The sequence below is a fragment of the Topomyia yanbarensis genome, chromosome 3, assembly GCF_030247195.1.
Source record: "Topomyia yanbarensis strain Yona2022 chromosome 3, ASM3024719v1, whole genome shotgun sequence".
NCBI lineage: Eukaryota > Metazoa > Arthropoda > Insecta > Diptera > Culicidae > Topomyia > Topomyia yanbarensis.
The window spans coordinates 11,046,803-11,062,014 of record NC_080672.1 but is presented as its reverse complement, the minus strand read 5'-3'; the positions used below and the strand labels follow the sequence as shown (position 1 = coordinate 11,062,014).

Sequence of the window (15,212 nt, the reverse complement as noted above, 5' to 3'; positions counted from 1 at the left end):
TTTCAACCGGGAAAGTGATATATCATCCGGAGCGGTGGAATAACAACGGGCTAATTACTTCATGTTGTGATTTTTCTTCCTAACTTATACTTTTTACAGTACATAGATGACTTGAAAGTAGCATACTATTCCGTTCGTTTTATAAAAAAACTAGCGATAAACGAATTCAGTGTCCGGATCAAGCTTACTTTATCTGTAGATGTTTTTTTTAATTGAATCGTAATGTTCTTGACGAAAACACGCAGAAATAGCATGAGTGGGTAAATTAACGCTTGTGCTGAAACTAAACAAAGACAAATGCAGGAAATTTTCCGAAGGAACAAATGGCTGTTATGTTTCTTAAATTAAAAGATGCGTGTTGTTGTTTGATTATGGAAATACTACAGTTGTTTCAGTTACTAGTGGGATAACTATCTGCTGCTCCGTAGTAGCGGGTGTGAAAATTAATATTAAGTTATGTGTATAGTGGTTTTGCTTTCCAGCAAGCAATTTGTTCGTCAAATATACGTTTTGCGGGTTTCTCTGGTCAAACTCTACTAAAATAATATTGTTTTTTGTTCATTCTGTGTGTTTGCTCATCTTGGATGACTCACGTCACGCGAATTACTTGTCTCTGATCTCTGTTGTTATTTAAGAAATGGTTACCTTTCTCTGCTGATACTATGCCGGTTTTATTGCCGTTTTGTCCCTTCCTCATTGCGATGCAACTTGAAATCGATACTGGCGTTCCATGTTTTCAATTTCCGCCCAAATGCCGCGTACTTCTTTGAACAGCTGCAATAATTTTTAATCTGATTAGTTTGAAACTCACGGAAATATAAGTGCAAAATTACCATCGTCAGCCAATGTTCATCGGCCAGCAATTCATTCAGAATGATGGTAGCTGCTTTGGAGGAATCATTCGAAATTTGCTGATTGACACGCTTGGCGCACTCCACAAACATCATGTACTTCTGGTGGCAAATCTTGTGCAGGAGCTCAAACCGCGACGAGCAAATGCGACAGAGCAGAAAGTTTTTCTCATACTGGATGCGCGTGTCCTGAATCTGACACGGAGCCAGTGTGGCCGTGTTGTACGTTTGACCCTGTAGCACAATGCGCACCGAGATGCCCGGCTGATGACACGCGACACACACCGGATGATTCATGTTCGTGTGGCCCAGCTCGGTCATGATGTCGTACGCGGGGAACGTCGCAATCGAGGTGATCATGTTCCGCGACCACGGTGTGATCTGGATCAACCGTCGCTTCCGGTCGTCCGTCAGACTGTCGATCGTCTGCACTCGCGATAGGAAGTAGTCATCTGATTGTCGAGTAGAGAAAATGTTGATTTATTTGCGGTGAAGTAGTGCATTTCGTTAAACTGCTGTGATTTTAATATCTACTTGGTAGATATTAAAATCACTGTCACCTTCTTTCTCCTTTCAGCAATAACTTCTAAGAATAAACCTACCTTGCTCCTGGAAGATTTCCTTCAGGAAATTCGAATCCAAAGCCTGCGAAATCAACGTCTGGATGTACACCTCGAATACGTCCTGGTAGACCTTGGTTTCGTTCATTGACTTCTCGAGAAACTGTTCCGTATCGTCGATCGACATCTCGTTGCGCATAAACTCGACCACGGATTCCATGTGGTTGTGCACCCGGAAGCGGACCGGAATTTTAACGTACAGCTTCTTGCTTTCGGCGTTCCAAGCGGCGTACTAAGAAACAAATTAAAAAATTAATTTCAATATTTAAAGCTGCTGTGAGAAATTGACGCAACCTACCGTCGATACGTTACGATGGAGCGTTTTTCCGTTTTGGTCAAAAGGTTCATATTTTTGTAGCAAAGTTTTACCATCTACTCGCCAGATCGAGGGGTAATCTTGTACCAGCTCTGATCGAATCACAACAAAATCACCAGTCTATAATACAGGGAAGAGTTATGAGTCATGTATTGTAAAACTATTTCCTTAATACTATTTGTAATTTAATAACTGTGTTATTAAATTTATTTTTGCGATCTAGTTACCTGAAAATCATCGTTACTGGAAGTTGTTTGCTGTTGCTGCTGTTGTTGTTGCTGCTGCTGCTGCTGGTTGACCATAGACCCTGGATTGTACTGCTGTATCGGTTGTTGCTGCTGCTGCTGTTGTTGTTGCTGCTGCTGTTGTTGAATATACTGGTTTTGCATAATCTGATTACTCGGGAGGGCCGTTGTCTGTTGATACATCTGTTGCTGTTGTTGTTGTTGCTGCTGCTGCTGTTGTTGTTGTTGCTGCTGCTGTTGTAGTAATTGTTGCTGTTGAATCTGCTGCTGAAGTATAGGCTGCTGTTGTATCGTCTGGTGCTGTTGATGCTGTGGTGAACTGACGATACTTTGGGAGGTACCTCCTCGGGTCAAAGTACTATCCTCTTCGCTACCGTAGTCGAAATCTGCAATACCGGCACCGGCAGCGGCCACTAAAACGTCACGCAAATAAAACTCAATCAATTTTCACTATTTCAAAATTTTATGCGCATTATTCTTACACGAAGATTACATAATCATATAGCATAAACATGTAAAATAACAATTACCATTTGTTTGGCGATTATAGGATTTTTTTCAGGACGACAATGTTTCAGGTTAGTTGTCCAGGGTTTTGATTGTGGCGATAAGTTTCAGGGTGTTTGGGGTTGCATGGCACGATGGGATGAGAAATAGATGGAATATTGCTTGAGTTGAGTTGTGGTATTGTTTCATAAAAGAGAAAGCATAAAATACAAATGTATGATGACAAACGACGCAAAAGCATTAGAAAACAATCTATTCAGTGTAAACAATGGCTAGTATAGGAAACATGAGAGTGAGCGTGAATAGTGGTTTCATTGTAGTGTACACACCTGACAGGATATTCGAACGCGGTCGTTGCTTGCCACGTGGACTTCCAACGACACTTTTGGGCTTTTTAGTTTTCTTAGGTCCCATCATATCCTGTTCATCGTCGTCATCCTCCTGGGGGAAGTTCGGTAGTGCGTTGACGGATATTCAAATAACAGGCAAAGAAACAACCACTTAGTAATGAAAAACTTTGACTGATTTGTACGGTAACATACTTTGTCTTGAGGCGTCCAGGCAGGATCGGAGTCGGAGTCGGATGCGAAATCCGCCGGTTCCTCTAGTCCAGCGGTACCATGGCCGCGCTCAATCATTTGCTGTATGTTGGAGGCTTTGGCTTTTGCCTTGCGGTTCGAAGTCTGACGACGTTGAGGAACGTTAAGTGGATCGGCGGCCGGTAGATGGGGTATGTGTACTATTGCCAAGGTTGAGGTTACACAACAGCCCGGAGTATGGGAGGAAAGAGAATATTGGCATGATGAGAAGGTAAGTTAAGTGTGTTTTGTTATAACAAAATAGCATAAACAATTTCTTTAATGATTTGTATAAAAAACTGTAATGCAGTAATTTGAAAAAAATAAGTTTCTTTTATGTTTATGTGATAACTGGAGTGCTTCCATTGTTAGCCAAACTAGTTGATATTGTTAGAGGACTTAGATATCGATATGTCAACTTGAGGGTTATCAAAGAAGCTATAACATTTGTATACTGTAAATCAAACCACAGCGTCATATGCATAACCATGCTAATATCCCTAATAAATAGAACTATTAAAAAAGTACAACTAATATTGGTTTTCGCTAAGTTTTTCAATAATAAAATTTTTGTTAGATTTATCAGAGACCTATACGATCACGTATTACCTCAAAATTTTATAATTTTCAACAGCTAGTTCCACTAGTTTGTAGAATGTAATATATTTATGGACGGTTGCAAAATCAACGTAAGATTACATGATCTGACACGATGAAGTTTCGGACCGTTTTGGAGGATACACCGTGAATGTATATTCCAGGTATGTAGTTCCAATTGTTTTTTTGTAATGAAAATGCGATTGAATTGATTGCCTCCTACCTGACACTACGATACAAAATTCAAGTCATGTTTTGCACATATCAACGACAGATTCCTGCGTGCTGAGCGAGTAAAGGCGCTATAACCTAGGCTTATTGGCCAGGGTAAGGTGTAAATACCTCTGTCCCATCCCAAAGGACTGACATTAACCTTCTTCGCAAAGTCACTCCCAACGATTTATTATATCCCCTCCAAACTGAAACGGTCGGTACGGTTGTCCTCGTTTCTTCCTCCTTTAAGATTCAAAACATCGTTAATTACATTATGCAACAAATGAATAATTGCATTGCCGTCTATTTTTGAAACATCTTCAAACCCAACTATGCACAGCAAGCCTGGCCGTTTTAATATTTGCGACAAATGAAAATATGCTTCAAATATTAATATTGACAACAAAAACACTACAGAATAACTGCAGTGCTTTCCAGGATGCTTTTCAATACTGGCTGTGTAAGGGTTAGAATGGAATAGAATATCAAAGACAGATTCCTACGTGCCTATCTAGCTCAAATAGCACGTTCCCCGTATGAAGTCGGTGACTCGTGCCTTGCCATATCTTCTTGTCATTTTCCTGACCGGAAGGAAAGGAGAAGGAGGGAGGAAGTAGAATTGTAAGGGCGAGAAAAAATAACAGCATAAAACAAGCATCAAACCAGTTAAACATGTGGTTCATATCACCTGCGAGAAAGCCAAAAGCTCTTTAGATAAGGAACTTTAGTACGTTTCTGAGTTTAAGTTATCTTAACATCATGTCGCATATATAAGGAGGACAGAAAAGTCAAAATCGCAATTGCGCTACTGCTGGCCAGTTGCATATCAGATGATATGCTGTTCCGTAGTCGGATTCACAAGGATTATATGAAAATGACTCAGCGCTAATTGAGTTTGCAGTGGCCCGTTTAAGGCCTGGTCAGCATGGCGCAGTGGTGTGTCGAGAAACGTTCTGGCAGAGCTCCGCAGATTTATTTTTTATGACTGCCGAAAACCTGGGGAGTATATCGCCAGGAACGTTCGAGAGAGTTAACGGCAATGATGGTCTCCTTTTGGCTGTCCTGGATTTTTACTCGCCAGATATGGCAAAGCTAGCATTCCTGTTGTGATGATCTATTATCCGTTTCATAGCTTTCAGAGAAAAAAAAACTTAAGGTGACGGGCCTAAAACTCTTGATTTCTTCATAGCTTGAGCGTCTTTCCTTGGAAATAAATCTAACAGTTATTTTTCGTCATGCTTTGGGGATATACTAAGGTGATTCGCATTTCAAATGCCGAAATATCCTGACTCCTGCGGTAGAAGACAAAAGGTTAAAGTCACTGGGAAACTCTAAGCTTATGCTATATTTTTTCACGTTTGATCAGTCATTCGATTGAAACACAAAGTGCGTTTTAGTTTTAAGGGATTTGCGTCAAGCCGGCGCTAATCTATTCCGACAAAAAGTTAGTGTCGGTTTCTGATGAGGCGAAGGCGAAACGCAACTGTGTAACTCTAAGCTTGCTCATATGACCCTATTCCACGCTTTTCTAAACTTTCTTCCTTCAACTTCTTGCTCTCCCTTGGGTACTATGGCTCTTAATATTGAAAAATATATTTACAACAGTTCAGATGATACAGTTTTTTAAATGATTCCAACATATGTTTTTGTGTTGTTCTGCAAAATGAGGAATTATGCGTAGAAAACGAAATGGCGCGCCGATTCCAAAGATAAATTAAAATAGGCAGTGTAGATGTTGAAAATTAACCATACGATGCGAAATGCTAAAAAAAATCCTTGAGTTAGGTAAGCACACGTTAAAACGATTCATAGAGTAGAATGGGGTCAAATATGAATGGGGGAATAATAGGTATAGGGCATTATCATTCCAATGTTATTGAAGAGGTCGCTCGTGTTGCGTGTATTAGATACACGGTAGAGAACATCACTGACGACTGTCATTTCGGCTGTTACCGTGGATCAGCTGTATTAGTTCGAGTGTCGTTTATGTTTTCGAGTATTCTGCGAAAACGTCCACAGCACAGTAAAGGGCGAACACGAAATTATTGCGACACATTCAACAGGGCATAACTTTTTTACCATTGGGTAAAAATCAACCAAATTTTGCACACTTTCTCATTGATGTGTATTGTTTACATGGTGTCAAACTCGAAGTCGTGTTTTTCGATTCAACGAAAATGGAGATGAACCAACGCGAGTCGAGAGAACAAATTCTTTCCAAACACCTGGAATTTCCTGACCTGTCGCACCGGCAGTTGGGAAAAATGTTGAACATTCACCATTCAACCATCTCCAGAGTGTTGAAGCGGTTCCAGGAGCGGTTGACGTTGGACCACGGCAAAGGAGCTGGAAGAAAACCGGGACCGGAGAACAAAAAGACGGAGGGAAAGGTGAAGCGGATGATTAAAGCAAATCCCAACGTCTCAAGCCGTGATTTGGCTATAAAGATCGGCATGTCGCAGAGCTACGTCCAGAATGCAAAGAAGAGAGCTGGACTACATACATACAAGGTACAGAACATCCCAAACCGCGATGAGCGGCAACAATCGACGACTAAAACTCGGGTACGGAAGCTCTACGAGAAGAAGCTGACAAAATATGGCTGCTGTGTGATGGACGACGAAACGTATATAAAAGCCGATTTTAAGCAAATTCCTGGGTTGGAGTTTTTCACTGGCAAGAGCAAGTTCTATGTGGACGACAAATTTAAGAAGAAGAAAATGTCGAAGTACGCCTCCAAATATCTCATTTGACAGGCCATCTGCTCTTGCGGACTGAGGAGTGAGCCTTTCGTGACAAAGGGCACAGTAAATGGCGAGATCTACAAATCTGAGTGCCTCGAGAAGCTCCGCTATTTTGGCCAGATTTGGCATCATGCCACTATTCTAAAAGTGTCCTGGAGTGGATTGAGGCAAATTCTGTCCATTTTGTTCCAAAGGACATGAATACGCCAAACTGTCCGAAGCTGCGCCCGGTGGAGCAGTACTGACCAATGATGAAGCGGGAACTTCGGAAGAGCAAGAAGACAGTCAAAGACGAGCAGGACATCTTAAGAAAATGGAAAAAACTGAGAAACTGGTACCGGATGACACTGTAAAGACTTTGGTGGAGTGTATCAAGCGAAAATGCGTTCAATTTTACACTCAAGGCTCCATCGATTAACTTTTCTTTTGATTTTTGAAGTAAATATATGTATAAAACTACTCTAAAATTTTGGTTAGATTTTAAACATTATAAGAAAATTGGCATTTTCGGTGTCGCAATAATTTCTGGAATATATTTCGGAGACAAAAGTTATTACCTCCGATCCACCTTCCTCACTGCCCCCAATGTTTCCCAGCCCCCCGAGTCAAGGTTTACCAGGATCGATCCACTGGTCCTTGGGTGGTATATCTTCGGCCCAACAATAAACCGTTAAACAGCATAGCTGTTGCGCGGTAGCTGACAAAACGTTACTCGGCCGTAACCGAGATTAAAAAGGTTCAGTCAGATAAACTGCGCGTAGTCGTTACAAACTTGAAACAGCCCGATGATATCGTTAGCAATAGCCTCTTTACGATGGAGTATCGCGTCTACATTCCTTCTTGTGATGTGGAGATTGACGGTGTGGTAAGTGATCCGGGTCTAACTGTCGATGGTCTGATGAATGATCGGGTTGGCCGCTTTAAGGATCCTAACCTTCAATCAGTTAAGATTTTGGAGTGCAACCAATTGCACTCAAAGCCCATCGAAGATGGGAATTACTATCCATCAGACTCGTTTCGTGTGACCTTCGCCGGATCTGCCGGAGTTATGTTGAAGTTGGAAGAGCTCGTCTACCTGTGCGTCTGTTTGTACCGCGGGTCATGAATTGTTCAAATTACAAGCAGCTAGGTCATACGGCCTAGCAACAAACACCAGTGTGGTAAATGTAGGGAACGCCATGCGGATAATACTTGCAGTAGGCCCGCTGAGAAGTGTTTTACTGTGGGGAGAATCCGCATCCACTTTTGACATGCCCAACGAACAAACTTCACGCGGATAAAGTGAAATGATCCGCCAAAGATCGCTCCAGATGCTCTTACGCAGAAATGCTTAAAAGAGCTGCTCCACTTATCTCCGAAAACCCATACGCTCTCTTGCCAACTGACGATAACGCCTCTAACGACCCTTGCGAGGGGCATTCGTTGGCTCTGCTTGGAAACTCCAGCAATAGAAGTAATCCAACCTCACCCGAACTTCATCGTAAGGGCCCCAGGTTGTACCAAATAAGGGGATAAAGTCAAAATCTATCTTTAATTAGAAGTGCTGCTACAAATCCGAAGATAATTCCTCCTGGTTTTGGGAAATTGAGCTACAACCAGGAGTTCCCAACAGTTCCCGGAGCATCAAAAATCCCAAGTGTTCCTATTTCACAGTCAGAAACTCAACCTGAAACAAGATACCTTAAATTTTCTGACATTGTGGACTGGATATTCACGATCCTCTGAAAAGCTTGCTGGATACTATTCTACCAACGTTAAGAACATTTTTAACCCTCCAGCACTCGCGCCGTTGTATTTAGTGCAACACCTTCAGAAACTAGCGAAATCTTCTTACGGCACCAACGTCTGTCCATTCTGGGAGCCATTCGCGCGAGTGCCGGAGGGTTAAAACAGTTCACGGAACAGCGATCGTATCCTCCGATGGCTAACTTATTAAACGGAATCGCGGATCTGATCAGTGTTTTGCAGTGGAATTGCAGAATCGCCAAAAACAATTAAAGGTAGAGTTCTCCTAGGGCCATGATGGGATACCTAAGATTCTCCAACGTGATTGAACACTTTCCTTCCCGACGATTGCTTCTTGAAGACTTTAACTCCCATGGCCCAGGGTGGGGCCACCTGACGATCATCGCATTCGTCCTAAACAAGAATAAGGGTGAATGTGAACATCCATATACGCAAGGAGTGCCCATACGTATACACGAGAAAGGCCGCCGCATATAAAGCCTTCCCGAACTACGGGTTAGCCGCTAGCTAACGGCAGTACGCGATATTTGAAACGCGAATGAAAAGATTGATGAATGCCTAAAAACATGACTACTGGCGTCGATTCGTCGATGGGTTAACAAGAGAAACATCGATGAGCTCTCCTTGTGCCATATTCGTTTTCACCAAGAAGGTTTGGCCGGATTCCGCCCAGGCACAGATCCACCGCACCACGTTCCCTCACGATAATACAAACGAACACCTTTTTCGATGGCGGAGCTCTCACTTGCTCTCTTATCAAGTAACAATGAAGCCAGACAGAATCGAATTCAACCTGTTGAAGAATCCGCCAGAGACATCCCCATCCAAAAACCAGGAATATCAGCCTCCAACCACAACTCGTACCGATCGATTGAAATTCTGTCCTGTATCCGGAAGTTTTGCGAGAAAATGTTTCGCCTCGACAATAGGATCGAAGCAAATGAGCTTACTGATACACAATTTGGCTTCCATAAAAGCAAGCGGACAAACGATTGCTTTGCCTCAACAGAAATACAAATGATATGGTAACGAAGAGCAGATAGAATCAGTATTCTTGGATATTAATGGGATTTTTTGAGTCAGTTTTTATCCACATTCCCAGCAAACAATTTTGTAGTTTTATCGAAATTTCAACCGAGTTATACATGTAAATATACAGCACAACTAAGTAGTATACAATGCGCAAATATGCTAATTGCGGACAAAAGTAGAGGCAATATATCTACATTGAGATCAAATTGGGATTCAATATACGATATGAACTATACTTTTATACTCTCTTACGACTCAAAACAGTACTATATACGATTATATTAGGCTTTCGGAAAATATTAATATAAAATAAAAGTTAAGAATGAGAACATCTTTCGACCACCTGTTTTTTTAAGAATGAGAATTACTGTAAAATTTTCGCATCCTTAAACGTTGTACCCTTTTTTTTCTACAAATGGGTTCAGTCGGTCTCTGAAACATCAGCTTACGTGCCTGAAACATACCCCATACACCATTTGATAAGTGTGGTTAGTTCGGGCCAAACTCAATGAATCTTGGGGAAAACGCTTGTTATTATACCACTCTGATGTACAATTTTGTCTATGCGAACGTGGGATAAGTAACTGCCACCATTTGCTTTACGATTCTTGGCGTACAATAGTTTGATAAATTTGGCTATTACCGACACCCATTTGTGTAGTCGTAATTGTGTCATATAACTACACTAATAATGATCTTTTCCATATATTATGTGACTTACTTAGCACTCATATACGGGAATCGCAAAGGAGTTATCACATCGCACTAGTTAAGATAAATTTTGTATAACGCGTATCCTTATACGACACCTGGTTAACTGGGTTGTGTATGATAAGCTGCGCCATCATGATCTTTCAATAACTTTGAAGATTTTTTACTGAATTTGTTGTCGAAAATGCACATGTACTTCTTGTATGGCGATTCGTCAACGTTGAGATTCAGCTACATGGGTTTACCCCAGGGTTCATTCTTAAACACTGTGCTATACAATTTTTACATCAATGACGTCGATGAATGTCTTGACAATTTATGAATGTTAAGGCAGTTTGCAGACGACGGTATGGTTTCTGTTACGAGACCCAAAGCTATCGACCTACAAGGACCATGGCAGAAACTGAGCTAGTCCTATTTTTAAGGAAGCTCTAGTTCGACTCGAAAGGTACCTGGGGATGCCACATTAGGTATCTGAAACAGAAATGCCAATTAAAGATCAATTTTCTCCGTACAATAATCGGAACATGGTGGGGTGCCAACTCAGCAGACATGCATTAAATAACGATACTGTCAGTAATGGAATACGGATGAGCGCTTCGCGACGAACAATCATTTAATCAAACTCGAAAGTCTTGTTGGGCGGCATCTGCCGAAAATAGATTTTGGGAACTCTCGTATCGATTGTTCATTCGATGTGATATCTTGAGCCCATTGGTGATTGAAAATTTCGACAGGCTTGTCGAGCTCAATTCTTAAACCTGTTTAATGTCCCTGTACTTTGACTACATGGCGCACAATACTAACTTTTAGATATAATCCCAACAGTGGTGATTTCTTAGATACATCTGACCATTATAGCTTCAGTCCACTGACGCTATTCTCATGATGAAACAAGGAAAGCACTCCTCTTATTTTTTGGGGAAAAGACGGGAGCTAAAGAGTGCTTTAACTGACAAATCTTTCCAGATTACCTAGGTTTGGGTCCCTTCTCATTGCTCCATTTCGGGCAATGAGAAGGCGAACTCTTTAGCTATGGTGACATTTATGAAAGACCAATTTGCTTCAACGCATTTTGCAGTATTACTCATCAGAGAACCCGTCAAAAGTTGACAAACTTCGTGGAGCAATGATGAACTAGAAAGTTGGCTACATTCGATAGTCCCGTAGGTATCGACGAATCCTTGGTTCACGTTGATGGATGTGGGTTGTGAATTCATTTGTGTCATGTCCCAACTAATGGCAAACCAGGGGGCTCGTGGATAGTGGTGTCTACGCTTGTGGTGACGGTCATCACGATATCGAACGCATTGTCTGGTCGTGCACCGAGTATAGTTCCGCCAGGTCTCAGTTAATGGACACTCTTCGGGCCCGAGGGATACCATCCAACATCCCAGTTCAAGATGTTATGGTAAGCCACGATCTCCCTTATATGTCCCTTATCTGTCTCTTCCTAAAACCAATCGATATAAGAATTCAGCCCCCTCATTTTCTCATTCTCAGAGAAATCCCCGTACTGATTTTGTAGCGTACACTCGCACCAGAGTGCTACTATGTGATCGTCTTCAATAACCAACCTGCTTGCATAAACCAAAATTGGAGCCGAAAACGACCCGAAGTTCTGACCCATCTTGGAGAACGACGCGGACCACCCCAACAAACTACAAGCTTGATGTTCTCTTCTCTGTAACCATTGTCCTCTCTCCCCTGTATCTTATATTGCTGTTATTCCGATGCTGAAATCAACCCTCCCCCCATGAAAATGTCTCTCTGAAGCAAATAGGCCTTTGTGGTAAAAATCGAATTTGAATCTGGTTCCCTTTCTTTGAATTAAAATCTCAAAAACAAACGCTAACGTGTATATAGGGGAACCCGGGGCTATTTGCCATTTTAGATGGATAGATATAAAAGAATTTATGAGGCAACGGTCCTAATTGTTAGATTGAAACCTCAGTTACATTTGAGCGACCGAAAAAAATAAAAGTCACAAGGACAGAACAGGCTTCGTAAACACCGTTTCAAATATATTAGAATACAAAAATTGGATCAAAAGTTCAAGTATAAAAATCGGACTGGGACTTTTCTTTGTAAGAGTCGGATAAAAAAACCTTCAGCAAAAAACCGTAAAAAATATATCCGATTCTTACAAAGTAGTTTTTGTTAGCCGACTTTTAATCTTGAACATCAAGATATACGGATGCTCCTACGAGTGATTTATTTATTTTTAACCGATTTTTATATTGGAGGTTCATTTTAGTCGAGTTTTACGGGTGAGAACTTCTTAAGCGAGTCATAAACTGAAGGGTTTCTGTTTTATACTTGAAGTTTATTTCCGATTTTTATATTCTAATACGTTTGAAACGGGTTTTGCGAAGCATGTTCTTTACTTGCGACTTTTTTTTCGGTCGCTCTACATTTTTCAATCCTTTTACAATGTAGGGGTAATTTGGACCCCCTACGGGACACTTTGGACCGAAAATTCTTTCTTTTTTTTAAAGGAATTATGTTTACCTGTGAACTCCCTAAGAAGCAAAAGAGAAATCAATTGTTTTTAAAAAATTAATCTGAGTAGTCGCAGCCTGTCGATTGGCGCATCGTAATTTTCTTTGCTGTGGTGTGTGCAATTGTGTGCGCAGCCGCAAGCCACTGCACGGTGGTCGATGGAATAGGGGATCCGAATAGCCCCGTACGCTCATTTCGTGTGGTGAGTGACTTGACAATATCTATGCTTTCACCCAAACAAAAATCATTCCATAAAATAAGAGCCTCAAGCTTTCCAAAACACTGAGCTGTTATTTTTATCATTTTTATTTGTTACTTTAAGCACGGTTTTAGCATTATAATGATCTTTGTTTCGAGGATGGCGAAAAAATTAAACACGTTATATCTCCTTTCTAGAAAAACTGCAGAATGAGATTCATCCGTCAAAATTAATGTTTCAGAATATGTACGAATGTCAGAAAGCCGATTTTCTGAGAAATCGGGAGGTTCTGGAATACCCCTACGGTCTTAATAGGGTTCTTCCATAGTATTTATATTTAAATGACCCCCCCCCCCCCCTAGTCAAAATTTTTCATCCCCCATGTACTTTAAACTGTATTCCTAGTTCAAGGTAGTCTAGAATTGTCTCTATTCTATTCTATTCTCTATTCTAACCCTTACACAGCCAGTATTGAAAAGCATCCTGGAAAACACTACAGTTAGTCTGTATTGTTGTTCTTGTCAATATTAATATTTGAAGCATATTTTCATATGTCGTAAATATTAAAACGGCCAGGCCTACTGTGCAGAGTTGGGTTTGAAGATGTTTCAAAATTAGACGGCAATTAAATTATTCATTTAGTGAATAATTTAATTAACGAATTGTTTTGAATCTTAAAGGAGGAAGAAACGAGGACAACCGTACCGACCGTTTCAGTTTAAAGGGAATATAATAAATCGTTGGGAGTGACTTGGCTAAGAAGGTTAATGTCACTCCTTTGGTCCTTTGGGATAAGACAGAGGTATTTACACCTTGCCCTGGCTAATGAGCCTAGGTTAAAGCGCCCTTACTCGCTCTAAAGGTAGTCTAGAATTGTCTCATCTAAAAATTGCTCCTTAGTTTCAAAATGCAATTTTAAGAATCGTCTATTGCAATCCCCTAATTTTAACAAATTTTAAACGTAAAATTTGCACCTTCAAGCTGTAATGGTATCGTCCCGTGCCTTCTCATAAAAAGACTGAAAAAAGAAAGTCTACCACACTACTATTTTTTGTATTGAATCAAACGGGAGCGGTACAAAAGGCCGAATCACAAAAAGCCGAAACACAAAAGGCCGAAGATGTTCTAACCTACCACAAAAGGCCGAAACCCGAAAAGGCCGAATCACAAAAGGAAGAAATTTCAAAAGGCCGAATCACATAAAACCGCAAGTCCAACATGCATCAGAAATCGAATGATCTAATCTGTTGGTGTTGATGATACTTTAGTATTGCCCATGACTAATATTTTAAAATAAAATCGCGTTCATAAAAAGCATAGATAATAAAAGAAAATTGATATAAAAAAGTCAGTTTGGCTAAATGTAACCGCTAGCCACAACCATTGTTTGGTTGTTACACTGCTCTAGCGCATGCGGTGAAGCCAGTGCGATGCGGCCTAGCTGCATAACCGAGGCCGCCGGACGAGGTGGCCGCCTACCCGTCGTCGGAAGCGGCGGTTTCGCGCAAGCAAACCTGTGATCCACTCGTTTGCCCGGATTACTCAAACATAGGGGCTTAAATTAGTTTAAGTCCGACGGAGCGGAGCGATGTCGGACAGCACTTGCCATGAAGCGATGTGGCGTAGCCACATTAGGCTTCGTGTTGTTTATTTATTCCAGTAAAGCGGCAAATATGCAACGAGAAGTGTCGTAAATATTCCAAACATTATTATTCTATTGAAAAAATCGTAAAAAATCATTCTTAGAAAGTTTCCAGTTCCAACCGCTCTACATATTTACCATTCTGAAAAGGTACATCGACATTTTGGAGACCCCGCTTTTTGGCAACTTCGTGGAATAAATTCATTGTGTTCTGTCTCGAGTTGGTGATTATGGAACCATATTAGGCTTAATGCAAGCAGTAGCCTGTGGAACAACGACCAACTTGCCGTGTTTAACATTCTACATGACAGGTAGTATGGAAAGTTGTGCTCAAACTGATATTATTTACTATATCATCATTGAAAATTTTCAGTTCCAACTGCTCTACATATTTATCATTCTTATTGGACCAGTCGGCCTAACGGCATTCGACCAAACGACATTCGGCCTACCGGCTTTCAGCCTAATGACCCAGCACCTTGATATTCGCTGCATATTTACAGCGCTAAAGATGACGTAAATATGCTAAACATTATTTTCAATGGTTCCAATCAAATTCTTTCAAAGGTTCCAATCAAATTGTTGAAAGCTTCGTTTAAATCTTGTTTTCAGTTCCAAAGGCTTTATTTCTCACCCTGTTTGGTGCATTCGACCTAGTGTGCCTCGCCCTAATGACTATTCGTCTATATATCCTTCGGCCGGATAACCC

The 15,212-nt window shown here is 41.0% G+C and overlaps 1 protein-coding gene across 8 annotated transcripts in view; it reads right to left on the bottom strand.

Annotated features, from left to right (window-relative positions):
• Nucleotides 1–358: 358 nt before the first annotated feature.
• Nucleotides 359–15,212, bottom strand: part of LOC131693420 (AF4/FMR2 family member lilli) — a 67,215-nt gene continuing 52,361 nt past the window's right edge. For 6 of the 8 annotated variants that reach the window (XM_058981214.1, XM_058981212.1, XM_058981215.1 and 3 more), the window contains 7 exons: nt 3,082–3,278; nt 2,869–2,980; nt 2,015–2,445; nt 1,770–1,907; nt 1,454–1,703; nt 834–1,303; nt 359–774 (listed from right to left, as the gene is read on the bottom strand). In XM_058981214.1, the coding sequence (XP_058837197.1) occupies nt 694–774; nt 834–1,303; nt 1,454–1,703; nt 1,770–1,907; nt 2,015–2,445; nt 2,869–2,980; nt 3,082–3,278 (1,679 nt within the window). In that variant the 3' untranslated portion in view covers nt 359–693. The remainder of the gene's footprint in view (nt 775–833; nt 1,304–1,453; nt 1,704–1,769; nt 1,908–2,014; nt 2,446–2,868; nt 2,981–3,081; nt 3,279–15,212) is intronic. The other 2 variants (XM_058981217.1, XM_058981218.1) reach the window with 2 other exon arrangements.